This window comes from Hemitrygon akajei, chromosome 11 (genome assembly GCF_048418815.1).
Source record: "Hemitrygon akajei chromosome 11, sHemAka1.3, whole genome shotgun sequence".
NCBI classification, from domain to species: domain Eukaryota; kingdom Metazoa; phylum Chordata; class Chondrichthyes; order Myliobatiformes; family Dasyatidae; genus Hemitrygon; species Hemitrygon akajei.
The window spans coordinates 13,280,093-13,298,228 of record NC_133134.1 but is presented as its reverse complement, the minus strand read 5'-3'; the positions used below and the strand labels follow the sequence as shown (position 1 = coordinate 13,298,228).

Below are 18,136 nucleotides of genomic sequence, written 5' to 3'. Positions count from 1 at the left end.
AGTCCAAAGACGTACCAGTTAGTAGGTTAACTGGTCATTGTAAATTGTCCCGTGATTAGACTAGCATCACATAGGTGGGTGACGTGGCTCATTGGGCCAGAAGGGCCTGTTCTGCGCTGTATCACTAAATTAACAGAAATAAATTATCTTATCTCGTAAATCCTTGTGCCTGAAAGGGATTAAGCAGCTTAAGGTTGCTTGTGTGCCCTGATAACCCAAGCTAAGAAGGTACAGTAAATATATTAAAAATATAAAACAATCAAATAATAAAATGTAATGCTGAGGCTTTGTGAGGGGTTGATTAGGCTGCACTTGGAGTATTATAAATGGTTTTGGGCACATGACTTAAGAAAGGGTGTGCTGGCATTGCAGAGGATCCAGGGGAGGTACATGAGAATGATCCCAGAAATGAAAGGGTTAACATTTGAGGAAAATTTAGTAGCACTGGGTCTGTACTCACTGGAATTTAGAAGAGTGAAGGGGTGGAGGTTTCATTAGAAGCTTTAAAATATTGAAAGGCCTAGATTAGAGTGGATGTGGACTGGATGTTCCCTGTAGTGGGTGTGTAGGACCAGAGAGCATGGCCTAAGAATAGGACACTCCTTTAGAATGGAGATATAACCACATAACAATTACAGCACGGAAACAGCCCATCTCAGCCCTTCCAATCTGTGCCGAATGCTTACTCTCAGCTAGTCCATGAGGGTGGAATTTCTCTAGCTGGAGGGTGGTGAATCGGTGGAATTCATTACCACAGAAGGTTGAGGAGGCCAAGCCATTGGGCGCATTTAACTGGAGGTTGATAGTTTCTTGATTAGTAAGGAAGTCAGAGGTTATGGGGAAAACGCAAGATTTTGGGGTTGAGAAGGATAATAAGTCACTCATGATGGAATGATGCAGCAGACTCGATGGGCCAAATGGCCTAATTCTCCTCCTATGTCTTTTGGTAGCTTTCAATGGGAAGTATCTAACTGAGATTACTGATCACCATTATCTTACACAGATGTGGTTGTAGAAGGAACAGAGTTCAAGAATCTAGCAGTGCATTACTTAAGCCATGTTGCTGGGTTGAATGGCCTAATTCTGCTCCTATGTCTATTGCCTCAGACAGCTGTGGAGGCCAAAGTCAGTGGGTATATTTAAATCGGAAGTTGACAGGTTCTTGATTAGTAAGGGCATTAAAGGTAATGGGTAGAAGGTAAGAGAATGGGGTTGAAAGGTCACGGCCTGGAATATTGACTACTTATTTTTCTCCCTAGATGCTGCCTGACCTGCTGAGTTTCTCCAGCATTCTGTGTGTGTTGCTCTGCATTTCTTGCATCTGCAGAATGCCTTGTGTTTATGATTCAATTTCCCATTCGTAGTTAACCTTGAGAAGGTGTTCGTGAGCTGTCTTCTTGAACCACTGCAATGTGCAATGCCCATGGTGGGGCCGCATCCATAACACAGTTAGGAAGGAGTAATGACAATGCATTTCCAAGTCAGGTTGATGTTGTGTGTAATTCTGGTTGCCTAACTACAGGAAAGATATTCATAAGCATACAGAGAAAATTGGCAAGGACGTTGCCAAGACGTGAGGTCCTGAGTTATTGGAAAGATTCAATAGATTATGACTATTCCCTGGAGCATGGGAGAATGAGGGGATATTTGATAGAGGTATACAATATTATAAGGGGTATAGACAGAGTTAATGCAAGCAGGCTTGTTTCCACTGAGGTTGAATGAGACTGGAACTAAAAGTCATGGCTTAAGAGTGAAAGGTGCAATGCTTAAGAGTAACATAAGGGGGAACTTCTTCACTCAGAGGGTGGTGAGAGTGCGGAACGAGCTGCCAGCGGAAGTGGTGGCTCTGGGTTTGATTTCAACATTTAAGAGACGTGGATGGGAGGGGCATGGATTGCTGTAGTCCAGATGTGGGTCAATAGGACTGTTTTGGTACTGTGACTATAACTATCCTGTCCTTTCCCTTTAGGAGTGGACAGGAATGATGCCAATCACAAGTCAGCCCAGACGTTGAGACAGCAGTGCCTTCAGACTGAATGCAGAGTCTGGAGGGTGTCAGGTGTCTAAAAATCTAAAGCCACCAGATCAGAAGATTAACTTCCAGCAAAGCACACCATTTGGAAATAAATCTGTGCAGCTTTTAACTATTGTTAGGGGACATCTTTACATCATTCTGTTAGTCAGGAATGAGCTGATCAGATGAGCAATAGTGCATCAGCCAGTGAGGTAATACAGAACCTGAAAATCCATTTTCCGCGTCACTGCCCTCACCCACCCACCCGTGCTCCGGGGCGGAAAACAGGGATAGAGTATACCAGTCCTCGTCTTTCAAGTACCCTTAACTCTTGTTCTGAATATTATTTACTTATCATCCTAACTGCTCTGCATTGGCTTTCTGTTTCTTTTGGAATTGATTTTAAAGTGACTCCTTATAGACAGACTTCGTAATGGCATTAATATCCATCATGAAGTGCTTTGAGCAGTTAGTTATGGAGCGCGTTAAAGCCTTTCCCTGGCGGCACTGGATCCTTTCCATTCGCTTATTGCTTGAATCAATCCACTGATGTTGCCATACCCTTTTCCTTCCACTTTGCCCTGTCCCACTTAGAAAATCGGTTGCTGTTTATAGTTTGGCATTTAACACCATCATACCCCAGTGAAACTGGTGAGGAAACTGTCCTCGCTTGGTCTTAATGCCTCCGTCTGTAACTGGATCCTGGGCTTCTCTACAGAAAGGCCACAGTCCGTCCGAGTGGGCAGCAACATCATCTCTCGTCCCATTACACCGAGCACTGGTGCTCCTCAGAGCTGTGTGCTCAGCTTGCTGCTGTTCACACTGCTGACTGTGACTGTGTCGCACGATTCAGCTCAAACGGCGTCGTGAAGTGTGTGGATGACACAGCAGTTGTTGGCCTCATCAGCAAACATGATGACCATAAGATATAGGAGCAGAAGTAGGCCATTTGGCCCATCAAGTCTGATCCACTACTCAATCATGGGCTGATCCAATTCTTCCAGTCATCCCCACTCTCTTTCTTTAGCCCCATACCCTTTGATGCCTTGGCTAATCAAGAACCTACCCATCTCTGCCTTAAATACACCCAATGACTTGGCCTCCACGGCCGCTTGTGGCAACAAATTCCACAGATTGACCAGCCTCTGACTAAAGTAATTTCTCCACAACTCTGTTCTGAATGGACGTCCTTCAATCCTGAAGTCATGCTCTCTTGTCCTACACTCCCCTACCATGGGAAATAACTTTGCCATATCTAATTTGTTCAAGCCTTTTAACATTTGGAATGTTTCTACGAGATCCCCCCTTGTTCTCCTGAACTCCAGGGAATATAGTCCAAGAGCTGCCAGATGTTCCTCATACAGTAACCCTTTCATTCCTGGAATCATTCTCATGAATCTTCTCTGAACCCTCTCCAATGTCAGTATATCCTTTCTAAAATAAGGAGCCCAAAACTGCACACAGTACTCCAAGTGTGGTCTCATGAGTGCCTTATAGAGCCTCATCATCACATCCCTGCTCTTATATTCTATTCCCCTAGAAATGAACGCCAACATTGCATTCGCCTTCACAACCGAATCTGAGTACAGTGAGGAAGTGGAGTGACTGGTGTGAGAACAACAACCGAAGTCTGAACCTGGAGAAGGTCAAGAAAATGACTGTTGACTTTAGGAAGGTACAAATGAACCATCCCCTCTGCGCATACACGGCTCCTTTACAGAGAGAGTTAAGTGCACTAAGTTCCTCGGAGTTCACAAGTTCACATCACCGATGACCTCACCTGGTCCTTCAATATCATCTCCCTCAAGAAGAAGGGGCAGAAGCACCTCCACTTTCTGAGGAGATGGAGGCAAGTGAGGTTGCAGCCCAACTCCCCATCTTAACGGGACTTTACGGGAGCACCACTGAGAGCATCCTGACAAGCTGCATCCCATCTGGTATGGGAGCAGCAGAGCATCGGACCAGAACTCCCTTCAAAGGGAGAATGAGAACAGCTGAGAGGATCATATGGGTCTCTCTAACATCCATCGGGGACATTCATCAGGAGCGCTGCGCACACAGGGTCCTTACTATTATCAAGAATCCCACCCATCTGTCCAGCATCCTCTTTGACTTTCTACCATCAGGCAAGAGACTCTGATGCATAAAAACAAGAACAACCGGAATGGGAAACAGCTTCTCTCAGACCATTAGGCTTTTGAACTCCCTGCGTCATCACATTCAAAGTGTCACCGGATAATTTGTACTGTACCCTGCAATTTCTTTTTGCACTTTACTTTATCTATGCATAATTCATTTGTAGATCTTATTCTTACTTTCCTGAGCTATTGTGTGTTATATCTGTGTAATGTGTACTACCGTTCTTTATACTCTGGTCCGGAGAAATGTCATCTCATTTGGCAGTATACGTGTATATAGTTTACTGACTATAAACTTGACTTGGACTTAGACCTGAAGACTCCTTACAGACAGCGGTGGGAACTGAACCCAAGTATCAAGAGCTGTAATAGCATTACACTGATGTTACACTACCGTGCCGCCCCAAATGTAGAGTCCCACAGAGAGGGAAGGGGGAAGAGTAAAGAGTTGATGGCCACTGCCGATGTGATTAAATCTGGAATACATCGTGGGGCAGAGGTCGCCAGTCTTAGGTGGAGAGGGGATATGCTTAGGTGGAAGGCATTGATGAGTAGATGAAAGATATAATACAATGTAGATATGATGGTGATAATAGAAGACAAGCAGTAGGGATGATGGGAGAGGGGAGATTGTAGAAAGAAGCACGGGGAAGAGGGAAGAATGGCAGACGAGTAGGAAAGGGAAAGTAAGGAGAGGAACAAGGGAAAGTGGCGTGTCAAGGTATGCTGGGAATTTATGTTTGTATCAAATCAGGGCTGGAAAAAATTTCTTTATCTGCCTTTGTCAACATTTCAGTCAGTCAGAGTGTGCTGTATCAGCCTGTCTCATACCTGTAAAGTGGTCCAGTGCCAACCAACGACTGGCCTACTGCATAAGTATATGCAAATCACCCTGTTCAGCAGTTAAAGATTTGACAGCTAATCAAACTGTTAATATTGACATTAACATCACCATAGACCTTGATTTCTTGATCAAAAGCTGATTTTAATCATCGCCAGTGTCAAACTACAACAGTAAGAACAAAGCTACAAAAACAGGAAATCGGAAATGAGCTGGAATCCATCCTTTCACCACAGATGCGGTCTCATTTGCTGTTCAACTTTTTCTGAGTTACAAGAGCCTTGGGCACATATGTATAGCTGGGATGCCTAAGAATTTTGCACAGTGCTGTAGTAATTTTACGCACTGCACTTAACTGCTGCATCAAAAAAAGTCATGACACATCTGAGTGTTGAGTAACTTAATTCTGATATGGGTTTCTATTGTGGACTGAGAGTGGGAAAGGGACAGGGAGAGGGAAACCATGGTTGGGAAAAGGAAAGGGAGTGCAAACCACCAGAGAAACGTTCTATAATGATCAATAAACTAATTGTTTCAAATCAACTGAGTTTTCCTGGTCTCTCAGTGCTCAGTGTGCCTGCACCCATGACAACCCCCCACCCTGGTTCTCCTCTGCCACCTTTCCCACAACCCCCCCTTGAGTTCTTCTTGGATACAAGAAAATTCCCAAGTCACTGAATATCCCTTGGAATACAGTTAAGTCAATCATCAAGAAAGGGGAATAATATGGCACAGCTGTAAATCTGCCTAGAGCAGGCCGTCCTCAAAAACTGAATGACTGTTCAAGAAGGAGACTAGTGAGGGAGGCCACCAAGAGACCTATGACAACTCTGGAGGAGTTACAAGCTTCAGTGGACGAGATGGGAGAGACTGCACATACAACCATTGCCCGGGTGCTTCACCAGACACAGCTTTATGGGAAAGTGTCAAAGAGAAGGCCATTGTTGAAAAAAACTCACATGAAATCTCAGCCAGAGTTTGCCAGGAGCCATGTGGGAGACTAAAGTCAGCTGGAAGTAAGTTTTATGGTTTGAGGAAACTAAAAATTGAGCTATTTGGCCATCAGACTAAATGCTGATTGGTGTAAACCAAACACCGCTCATCATCAAAAACACACCATCCTACCATGAACCATGGTGGTGCTTGCATCACGCTGTGGGGATGCTTCACTGCAGCAGGCCCTGGAAGGCTTGTGAAGGTAGAGGGTAAAATGACTGCAGCAAAATACAGGGAAATCCTGCAGGAAAACCTGATGCAGTCTGCAAGAGAACTGCGACTTGGAGGAATATTTATTTTCCAGCAAGACAATGACCCCAAGCATAAAGCAAAAGCTACACCGGAATGGCTTAAAAACAACGAAGTTAGTGTCCTGGAGTGGCCAAGTCAGAGTCCTGACTTCAATCCAATTGAGAATTTGTGGCTGGACTTGGAAAAAGGGCTGTTCACTCACAATCCCCATGCAATCGACAGAACTTGATCAGTTTTCTATAGAATAGGGAAAAATTGCAGTGTCCAGATGTGCAAAGCTGATGGAGACCAATCCACACAGACTCAAGGCTGTAATGGCTGCCAAAAGGCGCATCTACTAAATACTGACTTGAAGGGGCTGAATGCTTACGCAGTCAATTATTTTGTGTTTTATATTTACAATTAATTTAGATCACTTTGTAGAGATCTGTTTTCACTTTTATACAAAAGTGTATTTTTCTGTTGAAAAGTGTTAAAAAAGCCAAATTAAATCCTCTGTAATTCAATGTTGTAAAACAATAAAACATGAAAACTTCCGGGGGGGGGGGGGTAAATACTTTTTATAGGCACTGTACATGTGCCTAAGGCCTTTGCACAGTGCTGTATAGCTAGCGTGCCTAAGACTTTCGAACAGTACTGTATTTGTCAGTGTAGAGCAGAGAGCGAGCTTGTAAATCTGGCAGGGGCAAAGGATGTTGGGAATGGTGAGGGTGGTGCGCCACAGGAGGGGCGTGGGGCAGGTGGCAGAGAAGGAGTGCCAGGGCAGGAGGTGGCATAGGCGCAGACACCCCCAGCCCTGAGTCACCAGGTAAAGTCATTTGATTCCAAACAATTGATTTATTGATCTTTACAGAAAGTCTCTCTGGTGCTTCCCACTCCCTCTCTTCTCCCTTCCCCTTTTTCCAAACGTGATTCCCCTCTCCCTGCCCCCCTCCCACTCTCAGTCCACAACAGAGACCCATATCAGAATCAGGTTTATCATCACTCACATATGTCATGAAATTTGTTTTTTTTTGTGGCAGCGGTACAAGGCAATGCATAAAATTACTAGAGTACTTTGCAGAAACTTTAGACACCCTAGCTATATATACGTGCCTAAGGCTTTTGCACAGTACTGTATGCCGTCAGTCTTTTCCACTTCAGTAGGAGTAGTGTGTGGGAATAAGCAATTCTGAGACCGAAAGCATGTTCAGTATATAGAAAAACAACTTGTGTGGTAACTTTCATTGTGAACACACCAAAAATGAATCATCAAAAACAATTTAAATCAGAGGCATGGGGACACGACCAAGTAACAGATTAAAGAGACAGGTTTAATGCACCTTGTTACACCAGGAGTAAAGATAGAGAAGTTTAGGAAGGAGTCTGATGTCCAGTCAGCTCTCTGGGACCATGTTTCTTTTCTCCTCCTCCCACAACCCAATCAAGTTCCTCTCTCCCCTTCGAGCAGAGGAGTGGGAGAAGACGGAATTAGAGGAGGACACAGATTTTGGGGATATTGTAGGGCTGGAGAAAATGGCAGCAATCAGAACCTAACCGAAACTAATACATTTCTCACACAACTATCTCAGAATGGAGAACCCTGTAGAAACCAATTTGATCTACAGCTTTCACTGACTATGTAGGAAACACATTCAGACTTCTTTTAGATGTGACATTGCTTGCTCAAGCGAAGTATGCATACAGAAAAATGTTCACAGAAACCAGAATGACTGCATTTACACAACAGACTCTTGACCAAAATGGGTTCTCATGGGTATCCGTGTGGTTGTACTCTATGGGCGCATTGTCTCTGCTTGCCTTAGTATTGCAGAAGAGCTTAGTCCATGACCATTTCTGCGCTATTGTCTCTTCTGTACCTAAGATGCAAACAGCAGGATAACATTGTTAGCAAATAAAATTGGAAACGTAAATATTACAACAGCAACTGCCATGGAGGCCTGCAGGCCTCTGCAGTGAGCCATAGAGCGTTGGGTTTCTAGGTTTCTCCAGCATCTGTGTTCACAAATCGTTGTCCTAACTAAAATTGCTAAGCCTTTGGGCTTTCTGTTTTGTCTTGTCACGTTAATTGTGACTGGCATGGGTTTTCCACGTTCTATTTCATTTGAACTCTCAATCAGCGCAGATCGCGTGGTACTTGTTTTGAGAATGATTTGTCTCACAGTGTTGCTCTGTTGGTATTCCTATGCAAAGCCTCTTATTTCTCTCCCTCTCTACATGGGAGTCGGCCATTTCTCCGCACCTGGGCTGAGTCATTGCCAATGCGCACGTGGCGGTAACGAATATTCAACAGGGATGAAAAGTAATCATCAGAAGCGGAACCGAAAATATTTATAAAATATAAGCATTTGTAGTGTCCTGCACCTTTCCTTATAAAATCTAAACACAAAAATGCAACTGCAGATGCTGTGGATCAAAGAATACGTACACAACGCTGGAAGAACTCAGCAGGTCAGACAGCATCCGTGAGAAAAGAGTATCCAACTTTTCAGGCCGAGTCCCTTCATCAGGAATGGGGGGGAAGAGAGGTCCGAAGCCCAGTAATATAGGGGAGGGGTAGGGCCTAGAGGCACCAGGTGGAAAACCAATCAGAGGAAGGGGGGAGGGGATAAGCATGAAAGAACTGTAGAGATAAAGGAGCAGAAAGTTGAGAGGGGAGAGAGGCAGAGAGGGACCTGGGATAGGGGAAGGGGGAGGGGGAGGGAATTACCGGAACTTGGAGAATTATAAAATCTGGTATTACTGTTGCAGGGGGACATTGGCATAGTAAGTAGTGTATCGCTATTAAAGCACAGCAATCTGGGTTCAATTCTGCTGCTTCCTCTGCATTCTCCCCGTGACCACGTGTGATTCCTCCGGGTGCTCCAGTTTCATCACAGACTCGAACAACGTTACGGTTAGTAGGCTAATTCAGTCACATGGGTGTAAGTGGGTGGTGCGGATTCATTGGGCTGGGGTGGCCTGTTCCCATGCTGTCTCTTAAAATCCCTAAATCCAAAGAATTTAAATCCATTTGCCAAGAGGAACTGGCTTTCCGTTCATCATATAACACCAGAGTCCGAATTATCTGTCTCATTTCCACAGCACATTCTCAAAACAAGACATCTGGGAGGGTTCTACGTGATGCCTTGGTTGATAATTTTCCTTCGACAGCATCAGCTGGATGACCTACCTATTATAAGACCATGAGTCTATGAGGCTTAAGGACACAATTAGGTCGTTTGACCGATCGAGTCTGCTCATGGTTGATTTATTACCTCTCTCATTCTCATTCACCTGTCTTCTTCCTGATCAATCTTTGCTTTAAATATACCCAATACCTTGGCCTCCACAGCCATCTGTGGCAATGAATTCCATAGATTCACCCACCCTCTGGCTAAAGAAATTCCTCCTCTGTTCTAAAGGGGCATCCTTGTATTCTGAGGCAGAGTCCTTTTGCCCTAGACTCCCCCACTATAGAAAACATCCTCTCCACATCTGCTCTCTCCAGGACTTTCAATATTTGATAGGTTTTAGTGAGATTCCCCTTCATTCTTCTAAATCCCAGTGAGTAGAGGCCCACAGCCGTCAAACACTCCTTTGCCATTTTGCCAATGGTATTGCTCAAATGACCTTATATTTCTATGCTGTGGAATGTACTCTATTGGCTGGAAAGTGCCCTAGGTTCCTGTGTGTGAAGCATAAGGCACAGAAACAGAAGCCATTTGGCCCCTTGAGCTTGCTCCCGGACTGACCCTGTCTTGTTCTCAGCTCTCCCTGATTCTAGTTCAAAATTATTAATAATTATCATCCAATTCTATCACCCACCTGCTCACCAGCAGCCACTTACAGGGGCCAATTTACCCACCAACCTGCACATCCCTGGGGTACGGGAGGAGATCGGAAATCTGCAGGGAGAATGAGCCCAGCTGCGCACGGACAGCGCCCGAGGTCAGGATTGAACCCGGGTCCGTGAGTCAGCAGATCTACTGACTGTGCCACTGTGCCAACCTGCTCAAATGTTGATGCTTCTGGCGCAGGATCTTTGAGCTCGGGAACAGGCTGCAGCTCCATGAGCAACATGGACAACCAGGGTCATCGCTATTGGTGGCACTACCCAGTACGTTATCGTCAGGAAAGGAGCGCGAAGGTAGGAGGGGGCAAATATCTCACAGAATAAGTTCCTTCAATCTGTAAAACAATGAAAGGTTAAAATCATCCTACCCTCTGTTCTGCTTTCCCATGCCCGTCTCTCAGGAGATGTCTTTGCCAGGGAGATGTCGGGCTGCCTTCTCTCTCGTGAAATTGCCCACCAAGTAATGCTTGTCTTCTGAGGATCAAAAATATTTAGTCACGGCACTTATTTATGATCTGGAAAGATTCAGCTTTCAAATGAATACAAGTAATGTAACATAACACCAATAAAAGACGTAAAATACTGGGAACACCCAGCAGGTCAGGAGGCATCTGTGGAGATGTGAGATAATGGGGAAGAAATATGATTAATAGATGAAATGGGAGAATAAAAACACTCTATTTCCCATTCCACCTCCTTCCTCAGAGGGAGGTGCATTTGTGAAAAGCCAATCGAAAAGCAGCAGCTGGAACATACCTGGGCTTCGTTGGGAGGCTCTGTCAGCAGGCTGGTGGCCATGACAATGAGAGTGGTCAGGGCACACAGTATGATGGCAAAGTGGAGGTAATGAACCCTCTTTAGGATGGAAGGTCTTGGATCGTACACCCCACACCGCGGCGGAGGGTACGCAAATTCCATTATCATCCTCACCAGTCCGACTGCCAATCCAATCATCAGTCCCCAGAACGCACCCTGCAAACGAGCAAACAGCACTGATCGAGTCACGTTGGAAAAGTCAAGTTGATGGTCATATGCATGAGTACACACAGTAAATGCGCAGGTGCATTGAAAAACCAGCAGCATCACCGGCACAAGTGAGCAGTATTCACAATAAAAACATATCAGTCACAATTTTTACCAGAAAGGACACACTTAACAAAATCAAAATTAAAAAGAAGAGTCCAGTTTAGTACAAAGTGATCAACGTGGCCATCGTCGTATTAAACTGTAGTGCGTGGGTTGTGCATGTTGTTTCAAGAACGGAATGGTTAACTGTTCCTGAACCTGGTGGTGTGGGACTTCAGGCTTCTATACCTCATGCCTGTGAGAAATTGGCATGGTCTGAATGGTGGGGGTCTTTGTTGATGGGGGTTGCCTTCTTGAGGCAGTGCCTCATGGAGATACGACCCATGGTGGGGAAGGTGTGACAGTGATGTATTGAGCAGAGGCCACTGCTCCCTGCAGACTCTAAGCATTCAAGCTGCTGCGTGAGACCGTGATGCAACCAGTCAATGGATGGGCAATGGACTTTGTGGTGGGTAATGAACTGTCTTCCCAACTGACATGATACTTGGAAAATGAATCAATTCAATCATTCAGACACAAGCCAGAAGGAAAGGTATTAGCTGGGTCTCAATTGTGACTCTACCCTCACAGTCCAAGGAAGGAATTATACTCCAAGATCTAAATATGTAATCCAGCTGCAGAAACTCCAATGAGATAATGGTCAGATAACATTTTTTAAATGATTTTCTGTCTAGGATTAAATTTCCCTGCTATTCTTTGAAACAATCTCAAGGATTGGGCTAACATCACTTCTTTTGCACAATTGGCTATTTTCATTGATTCTATTCTATTTCTATGTCATACTGGGAATGCCAGTAAATAAATGCATCTCGGGGTAGTATATGTTGACATGTACATACTTTGAACTTTGACAGCCCAGTAGTAGAGTGCCAGCCTGGGTTACACAATCTGGGCTGGGATACCAACTCACTGACAGTGACAACAAAGGTCTAAATTGTCTCCCTCTGTGCTTGGATTATCAAGATGAAGAGCTGAGGGGGATAAAAGAAAGAAAAGATGCTGCTAAGGATATTTGCTTCCACTTCATGGTGACTAAGCAGTGATATTGGATTCATATCAGGCTAACCACTTTACATCAGCAGCCCCGCACCAAAGGTACTTCACAGGCATAAGGAACCATTAGAGTACACGGCTAAAGTATTTCAAAGATCAAAGTTTAAAGTAAATTTATTATCAAAGTATACTATCATATACTACCCTGATATTCATTTTCTTGCAGGCATTCACAGTAGAGCAAAGATATATTTGGTGGAACAACTAGAGGTCATGGGTTAAGGGTGAAAGGTGAAAAGTTTAAGGGGAACTTGAGGAAAAAATTCTTCACTCAGAAAGTTGTGAGAACGTGGAATGAGCCGCCAGTTCAAGTGGTGCATGCGAGCTCGATTTTAATGTTTAAGAGAAATTTGGTCCCAGTGTGGGTTGATGGGAGTAGGCAGCTCAAAATGGTTCAGCACAGACTAGATGGGCTGAAGGGGTTGCTTCTCTATATACAACTGAATCGATGAAAAACTACACACAAAAACTAACAAACAACCAATGTGCAAAAGAAGGCAAACTGTGCAAATACAAAAAATAATAATAACTAATCAATAAATAAATAAATAAAACTGAGAATATGAGCTGTAGAGTCAATGGAAGTGAGTTCATAGGTTGTGGAATCATTTAGTGTTGGGGTGGGTAATGAGGCGATAGAGGAATAAAAGAACATAAACTGCTGGAAATTTTCAGCATGTCAGGCAGCATCTGTGGAAAGAGAGGCAGTTAATGTCTTAGGTTGAGGAATCTTCATCAGAACTGGGAAGAGAGAAAGTAAGCTTCATTTTAAATTCTTCGATCTGAAACATTAAGTGTTCTCTCCACAGAAGCTGCCTGACCTGCTGAGATTTTCCACCATTTTCTGTTTTATTTTGTAATTCTGGCACTTGCAGTTTTTTTTAAAAAATCATCACTTATATGCCAAGGAACTTGCTTCTAGAGAGCACCTTGATAAAGGAGGAAGGCAGGGCAGACAGGGTGAGAATTTTAGATCTGAGTGTGTTGACAACTGGTGTCATTAGGCTCAAATTACTTACGGGCTCGTTTGTTCTTTTCCAAAATACGGCAAGCAGAAAGACAGCAGTGACTGGAGGAGCCAAGTAGCTGGTGACTGATTGAATGTAGACAAAGAGCTGGCCACTATTGGCACTCTGTAGTATGGGGATCCAGATCAGGCTGATCACAATCAATATCACAGTCACAATCCTAGAGGGAAGGAACAAAGCAGAGGTGAGAACTTACCTAAAGAGTTCAGGGCAGATTCAACATTGAAATCAGTTTTCTTTAAGATAGAGGCGAGTTTAAGTTTACCTTACCACTGTGTCTCTAGGTTGGTACAGCAGAGTAAAGGTTATTGTAATACTCTTACAGCACCTGTAACCTGGGTTCAATTTGGCTGCTCTCTGGCTGGAATTTGTATGTTCATATAACGCACCATCAAGCAACAAGATATTTGCAAAAGTGATATAAAACTGAATTATAGTGCTCATAACTCATAATGGGTAAGATGAGGGAAAACAAACCAATCCTCATAGAAGGATCAGAATTGTAGAGTGTGAGCAATTTCAACATCTCTGAGGACCTAACCCGGGCGCAACATATCGATGCAGCTATAAAGAAGGCAAGACAGCTGCTATATTTCATTAGGAGTTTGAGCAGATTTGGTTTATCACCTAAAACACAAGTAAACTTCTACAGATGTACTGTGGAGAATATTCTGACTGGCTGCATCACCGTCTGATATGGTGGGCGGAGCCTACTGCACAGGATTGAAGTAAACTGCAGAGTGTGGTAAAATTAGTCAGCTCCAGCATGGGCACTAGCCTTCATAGTATCCAAGACATCTTCAAGAAGCAGTGCCTCAGAAAGGCAGTGTCCATCATTAAGGACCTCCACCACCCAGGACGTGCCCTCTTCTCATTGTTAACATCAGGAAGGAGGTACAGAAGCCTGGAGGCACACACTCAATGAATCAGGAATAGCTTCTTCCCCTCTGCCATCCGATCTCCAATTGAACATTGAGCCCATGAATATTACTTCACTACTTTTTTAGAAATTTCTGTTTTTGCACTATTTATTTTAATTTAAGTATTTTATATACATTGTATATCTTACTGTAATTCAGGTTTTTTTCTATATTTATCATGCATTGTACTGCTGCCACAAAGTTAATAAATTTCACAATATATGCTGATGATAGTAAATCTGATTCTGGTCTACTTTTCTAGCATTAATATAATACACTTGGCCAGAATATATTTCAAAGTCAATGTCAGGTGAGGCATGTTTGGATCAACCCTACCTTCCAACTAGGAGTAATTCTCGTTCATTGGCATCCTTCCGGATCTTTCTCCAGATGTCCATGGTGAACAGTGTGCTGCTGCTGTTGAATATTGACGTCAAGGATGACATGAGAGCGGCCATTACAACTGCAATCATCAGTCCTCGTAAGCCTTCAAAGAGCAACAACAGTTAAAGCCAATGCCTTTCACAGCACTGTTACCAAAAGACAAAAAATGAAATCTATCTGAGTAGTTATTACGGCAGTGAGCCAAAAAATCCTAAAAGAGGAAAGACAGATGTAGAAAAGGAAAAGTTGAGGAAGTGAATTCCAGAGCTAATAGATTCTTAACCTTACAATCTACTTCATTGTGGCCTTGCACCTGATTGTCTATCTGTCTCTTTTTGTCATTCTCTGAAACTGAAACACCAGGCTAAGCAAGCTAAGGTTTTTCTTCATGGAACGAAGGAGAATGCAAGATGACTTGATAGAAGTGTAAAGGATGATAGAAGGCAATAGAGAGAGTGAACAGTCAGAGACTTTTCCCAGGACATAATTTTAAGGTGATCCGAGAAAAATATATGGAGAGATGTCAGAAGTAGTTTTTCTACTCAGAGTAGTGGGTGCTTCAAAAGTGCTTCCAGGGTGGTGGTAGAGGTAGATACATTGGGGACATTGAAGAGACTCTTAAATTATCATCATGTGCCATGTTGTATGAGGCAGGCGATCATGTTCTTGACCATAATTGTAAGTGGTTTTCCATTGCTGCCTTCTGGCCAGTGTCTTTACAAATGGGGTGACCCCTGCCATTATCAATACTCTTCAGAGGTTGGCTGCCTGGCGTCGGTGGTCGCATAACCAGGACTTGTGAGCATCTGCTGCTCCCATGACTTTACGTGACCCTGATTAGGGGGCTAAGCAAGTGCTAAGGGTGACCTGCTGGCTAGCTGAAGGAAGGAGTACCTTTCACCTCCTTTGGTAGACATGTACTTCCATCCTGCTACCCAGACTCTTAGATAGGCATGTGGATGAAAGAAGAAGTGAAGGACTAAGTAGAAGGCAAGGGTGAGATTGACCTTGTGGTAGATTAAAAAGTTGGCACAGCATCTTGGGCCGAAGGGCTTGTATTGTGCTGTACTGTTCTATGTTCTGCATCTTGTCATTGCATTACATTCTACTACCACAAAGAACTGCTGTGACGACATGATCTGCACAGATAGCATGCAAAACAATTATTTTTTCACTTTACCTGAGTAGATGTGACAATAATAGGGCGGCACAGTAGTGTAATGGTTAGCACAGCGCTTTACAGTACCAGTGACCCTGGTTCAATTCCCACCTCCGCCTGTAAGGAGTTTGCATGTACTCCCCATGACCGCTTGTGTTTCTTCCAAGTGCTCCGGTTTCCTCCCACAGTTCAAAGACGTACTGGAGAGCAGGTTAATTGGTCATTGTAAATTGCCCCATGATTAGGCTATTCTTTGGAGCGTAGAAGGTTGAGGGGGGACTTGATAGAGGTATTTAATATTATGAGGGGGATAGATAGAGTTGACGTGGATAAGCTTTTTCCATTGAGAGTAGGGGAGATTCAAACAAGAGGACACGAGTTGAGAGTTAGGGGGCAAAGGTTTAAGGGTAAAACGAGGGGGAATTTCTTTACTCAGAGAGTGGTAGCTGTGTGGAACATTGCTTCCAGTAGAAGTGGTAGAGGCAGGTTCGGTATTGTCATTTAAAGTAAAATTGGATAGGTATATGGACAGGAAAGGAATGGAGGGTTATGAGCTGAGTGCAGGCCAGTGGGACTAGGTGAGAGTAAGTGTTCGTCATGGACTAGAAGGGCCGAGATGGCCTGTTTCCGTGCTGTAATTGTTATATGGGTATATAGGCTAGGGTTGCATTGGGGTTGCTGGGTGGCATGACTGGAAGGGTCAGAAGGGACTATTCTAAGCTGTATCTCAATTTTAAAAAATAAATAAACAACTATACCAATTCACCATAAGCAGCAGAATGGATTCAGATGTGCTGTGCAGTGTAGCTTTGCCCTGGTATCTGTGCCGTGGTATAGATGCAATTTGTTTTTGTTACAAAACATAATTCTTTCAATGAAAGTTTTAATTAATATGTTTCTTTCTTATAGACTATCTGGGGTTATTCCACTCTCATACGCATTTCATTTTAACAAAAAGAATTTAAGTAAGTGGAAAGCATTCTTTAATTTCCTTCTATTCAACAATTTTCAAATGATGAATAAAGGTTATACAATCTGCAATAGGAACTCTTGGCATGTTTGGTAAATGTTTGGCTACTTCCCTCTTGTGCCAGCTTGTTCACTTGTAATCATCAGCTTCTTAAAGCAGATAAACTCCACATGAAAGAAAGAGTGAGAGATTACCATCGGGCATCAGTTCAATCACGAGCTTCGGGAAAGCGATGTTAGAGCAGCCCACTTTCGTCCCACACACTTTTAAACATTCTTCTGGGTCAACGCACGCGACTGAATCTGCGGATGAAGGATTGGAAATGGTATCATTGTATGGAATTGGAACTGGTTTATTATTGTTACATACACTCAGTGGGCACTTTATTAGGTACAAAAATTTGTTAATACGAATATCTGATCAGCCAATCACGTGGCAGCAACTCAATGCATAAGAGCATGTAGACACGGTCAAGAAGCTCAGTTGTTGTTCAGACCAAACATCAGAATGGGGATGAAATGTGATCTAAGTGACTTTGACTGTGGATTGATTGTTGGTGTCAGACAGGGTGGTTTGAGTATCTCAGAAACTGCTGATCTCCTGGGATTTTCATGCACAACAGTGTCTAGAGTTTACAGGGAATAGTGCAAAAAAAACAAACAAAGAGAAAACATCCAAATAGCAGCAGTTCTCTGGGCAAAAGCACCTTGTTAATGGGAATGATCAGAGGAGAATGGCCAGACTGGTTCAAGCTAACAGGGAGGCACAGTAACTCAAATAACCACATGTGGTGTGCAGAAAAGCATCTCTGAATGCACAACACATCAAACCTTGACATGGATGGGCTAGAGCAGCAGAAGACCACAAACATACACCCAGAGTGGCTACTTCATTAAGTACAGGAGGCTCCTAATAAACGGGCCACTGAGTGTATACTGAGGTACATGAAAAGCGTGTCTTGCGCACAGATTGAATCATTACACAGTGCAATAAGGAAGCACAAGATAAAACAATAACAGCATGCCTGGTATAGTGTAACAGCTACAGAGAAAGTGCAGTGCAGGTGGACAATAAGGTGCAAAATCATAATGAGTTAAATTGTGATCTGATCAGAGTTGGGGACAACTCAATGCATATTTTATTTTCTTATTGCTCAAGACGATAGCCTGTTAACAAGACTGGTGAAGAGTGTGAACTGAAACCCCATGGTACTACGTGCTTTCAAATTCAAGTGCCCTACAGCATGAAAATAGGCCTTTCGGTCCATCAAGGCAATGCTGACCATCTAGTACTGATTTACACTCACATTCCCATCAACTTTCCCTGGATTCTACCCACTCGCCTAAGCACTAGAAGCAATTTACAGTAGCTGATTGATCTACAAATCTGCTCATCTTTGGAATATGGGTGGAAACTGGAGCGTGCAGAGGAAGCTCAAGTGGTCAATGTGAAGAACA

The 18,136-nt window shown here is 43.6% G+C and overlaps 1 protein-coding gene across 2 annotated transcripts in view; it reads right to left on the bottom strand.

Moving 5' to 3' along the window:
• Positions 1–5,413: 5,413 nt before the first annotated feature.
• slc5a10 (solute carrier family 5 member 10) overlaps positions 5,414–18,136 on the bottom strand; it is a 216,363-nt gene continuing 203,640 nt past the window's right edge. Inside the window, exons 10-15 of one of the 2 annotated variants that reach the window (XM_073060232.1) lie at positions 16,874–16,981; positions 14,503–14,653; positions 13,238–13,406; positions 10,836–11,051; positions 10,448–10,553; positions 5,414–8,103 (exon numbers count right to left, since the gene is read on the bottom strand). In XM_073060232.1, coding sequence (XP_072916333.1) covers positions 7,910–8,103; positions 10,448–10,553; positions 10,836–11,051; positions 13,238–13,406; positions 14,503–14,653; positions 16,874–16,981 — 944 coding nt within the window. In that variant the 3' untranslated portion in view covers positions 5,414–7,909. The remainder of the gene's footprint in view (positions 8,104–10,447; positions 10,554–10,835; positions 11,052–13,237; positions 13,407–14,502; positions 14,654–16,873; positions 16,982–18,136) is intronic. The other variant, XM_073060233.1, reaches the window with a different exon arrangement.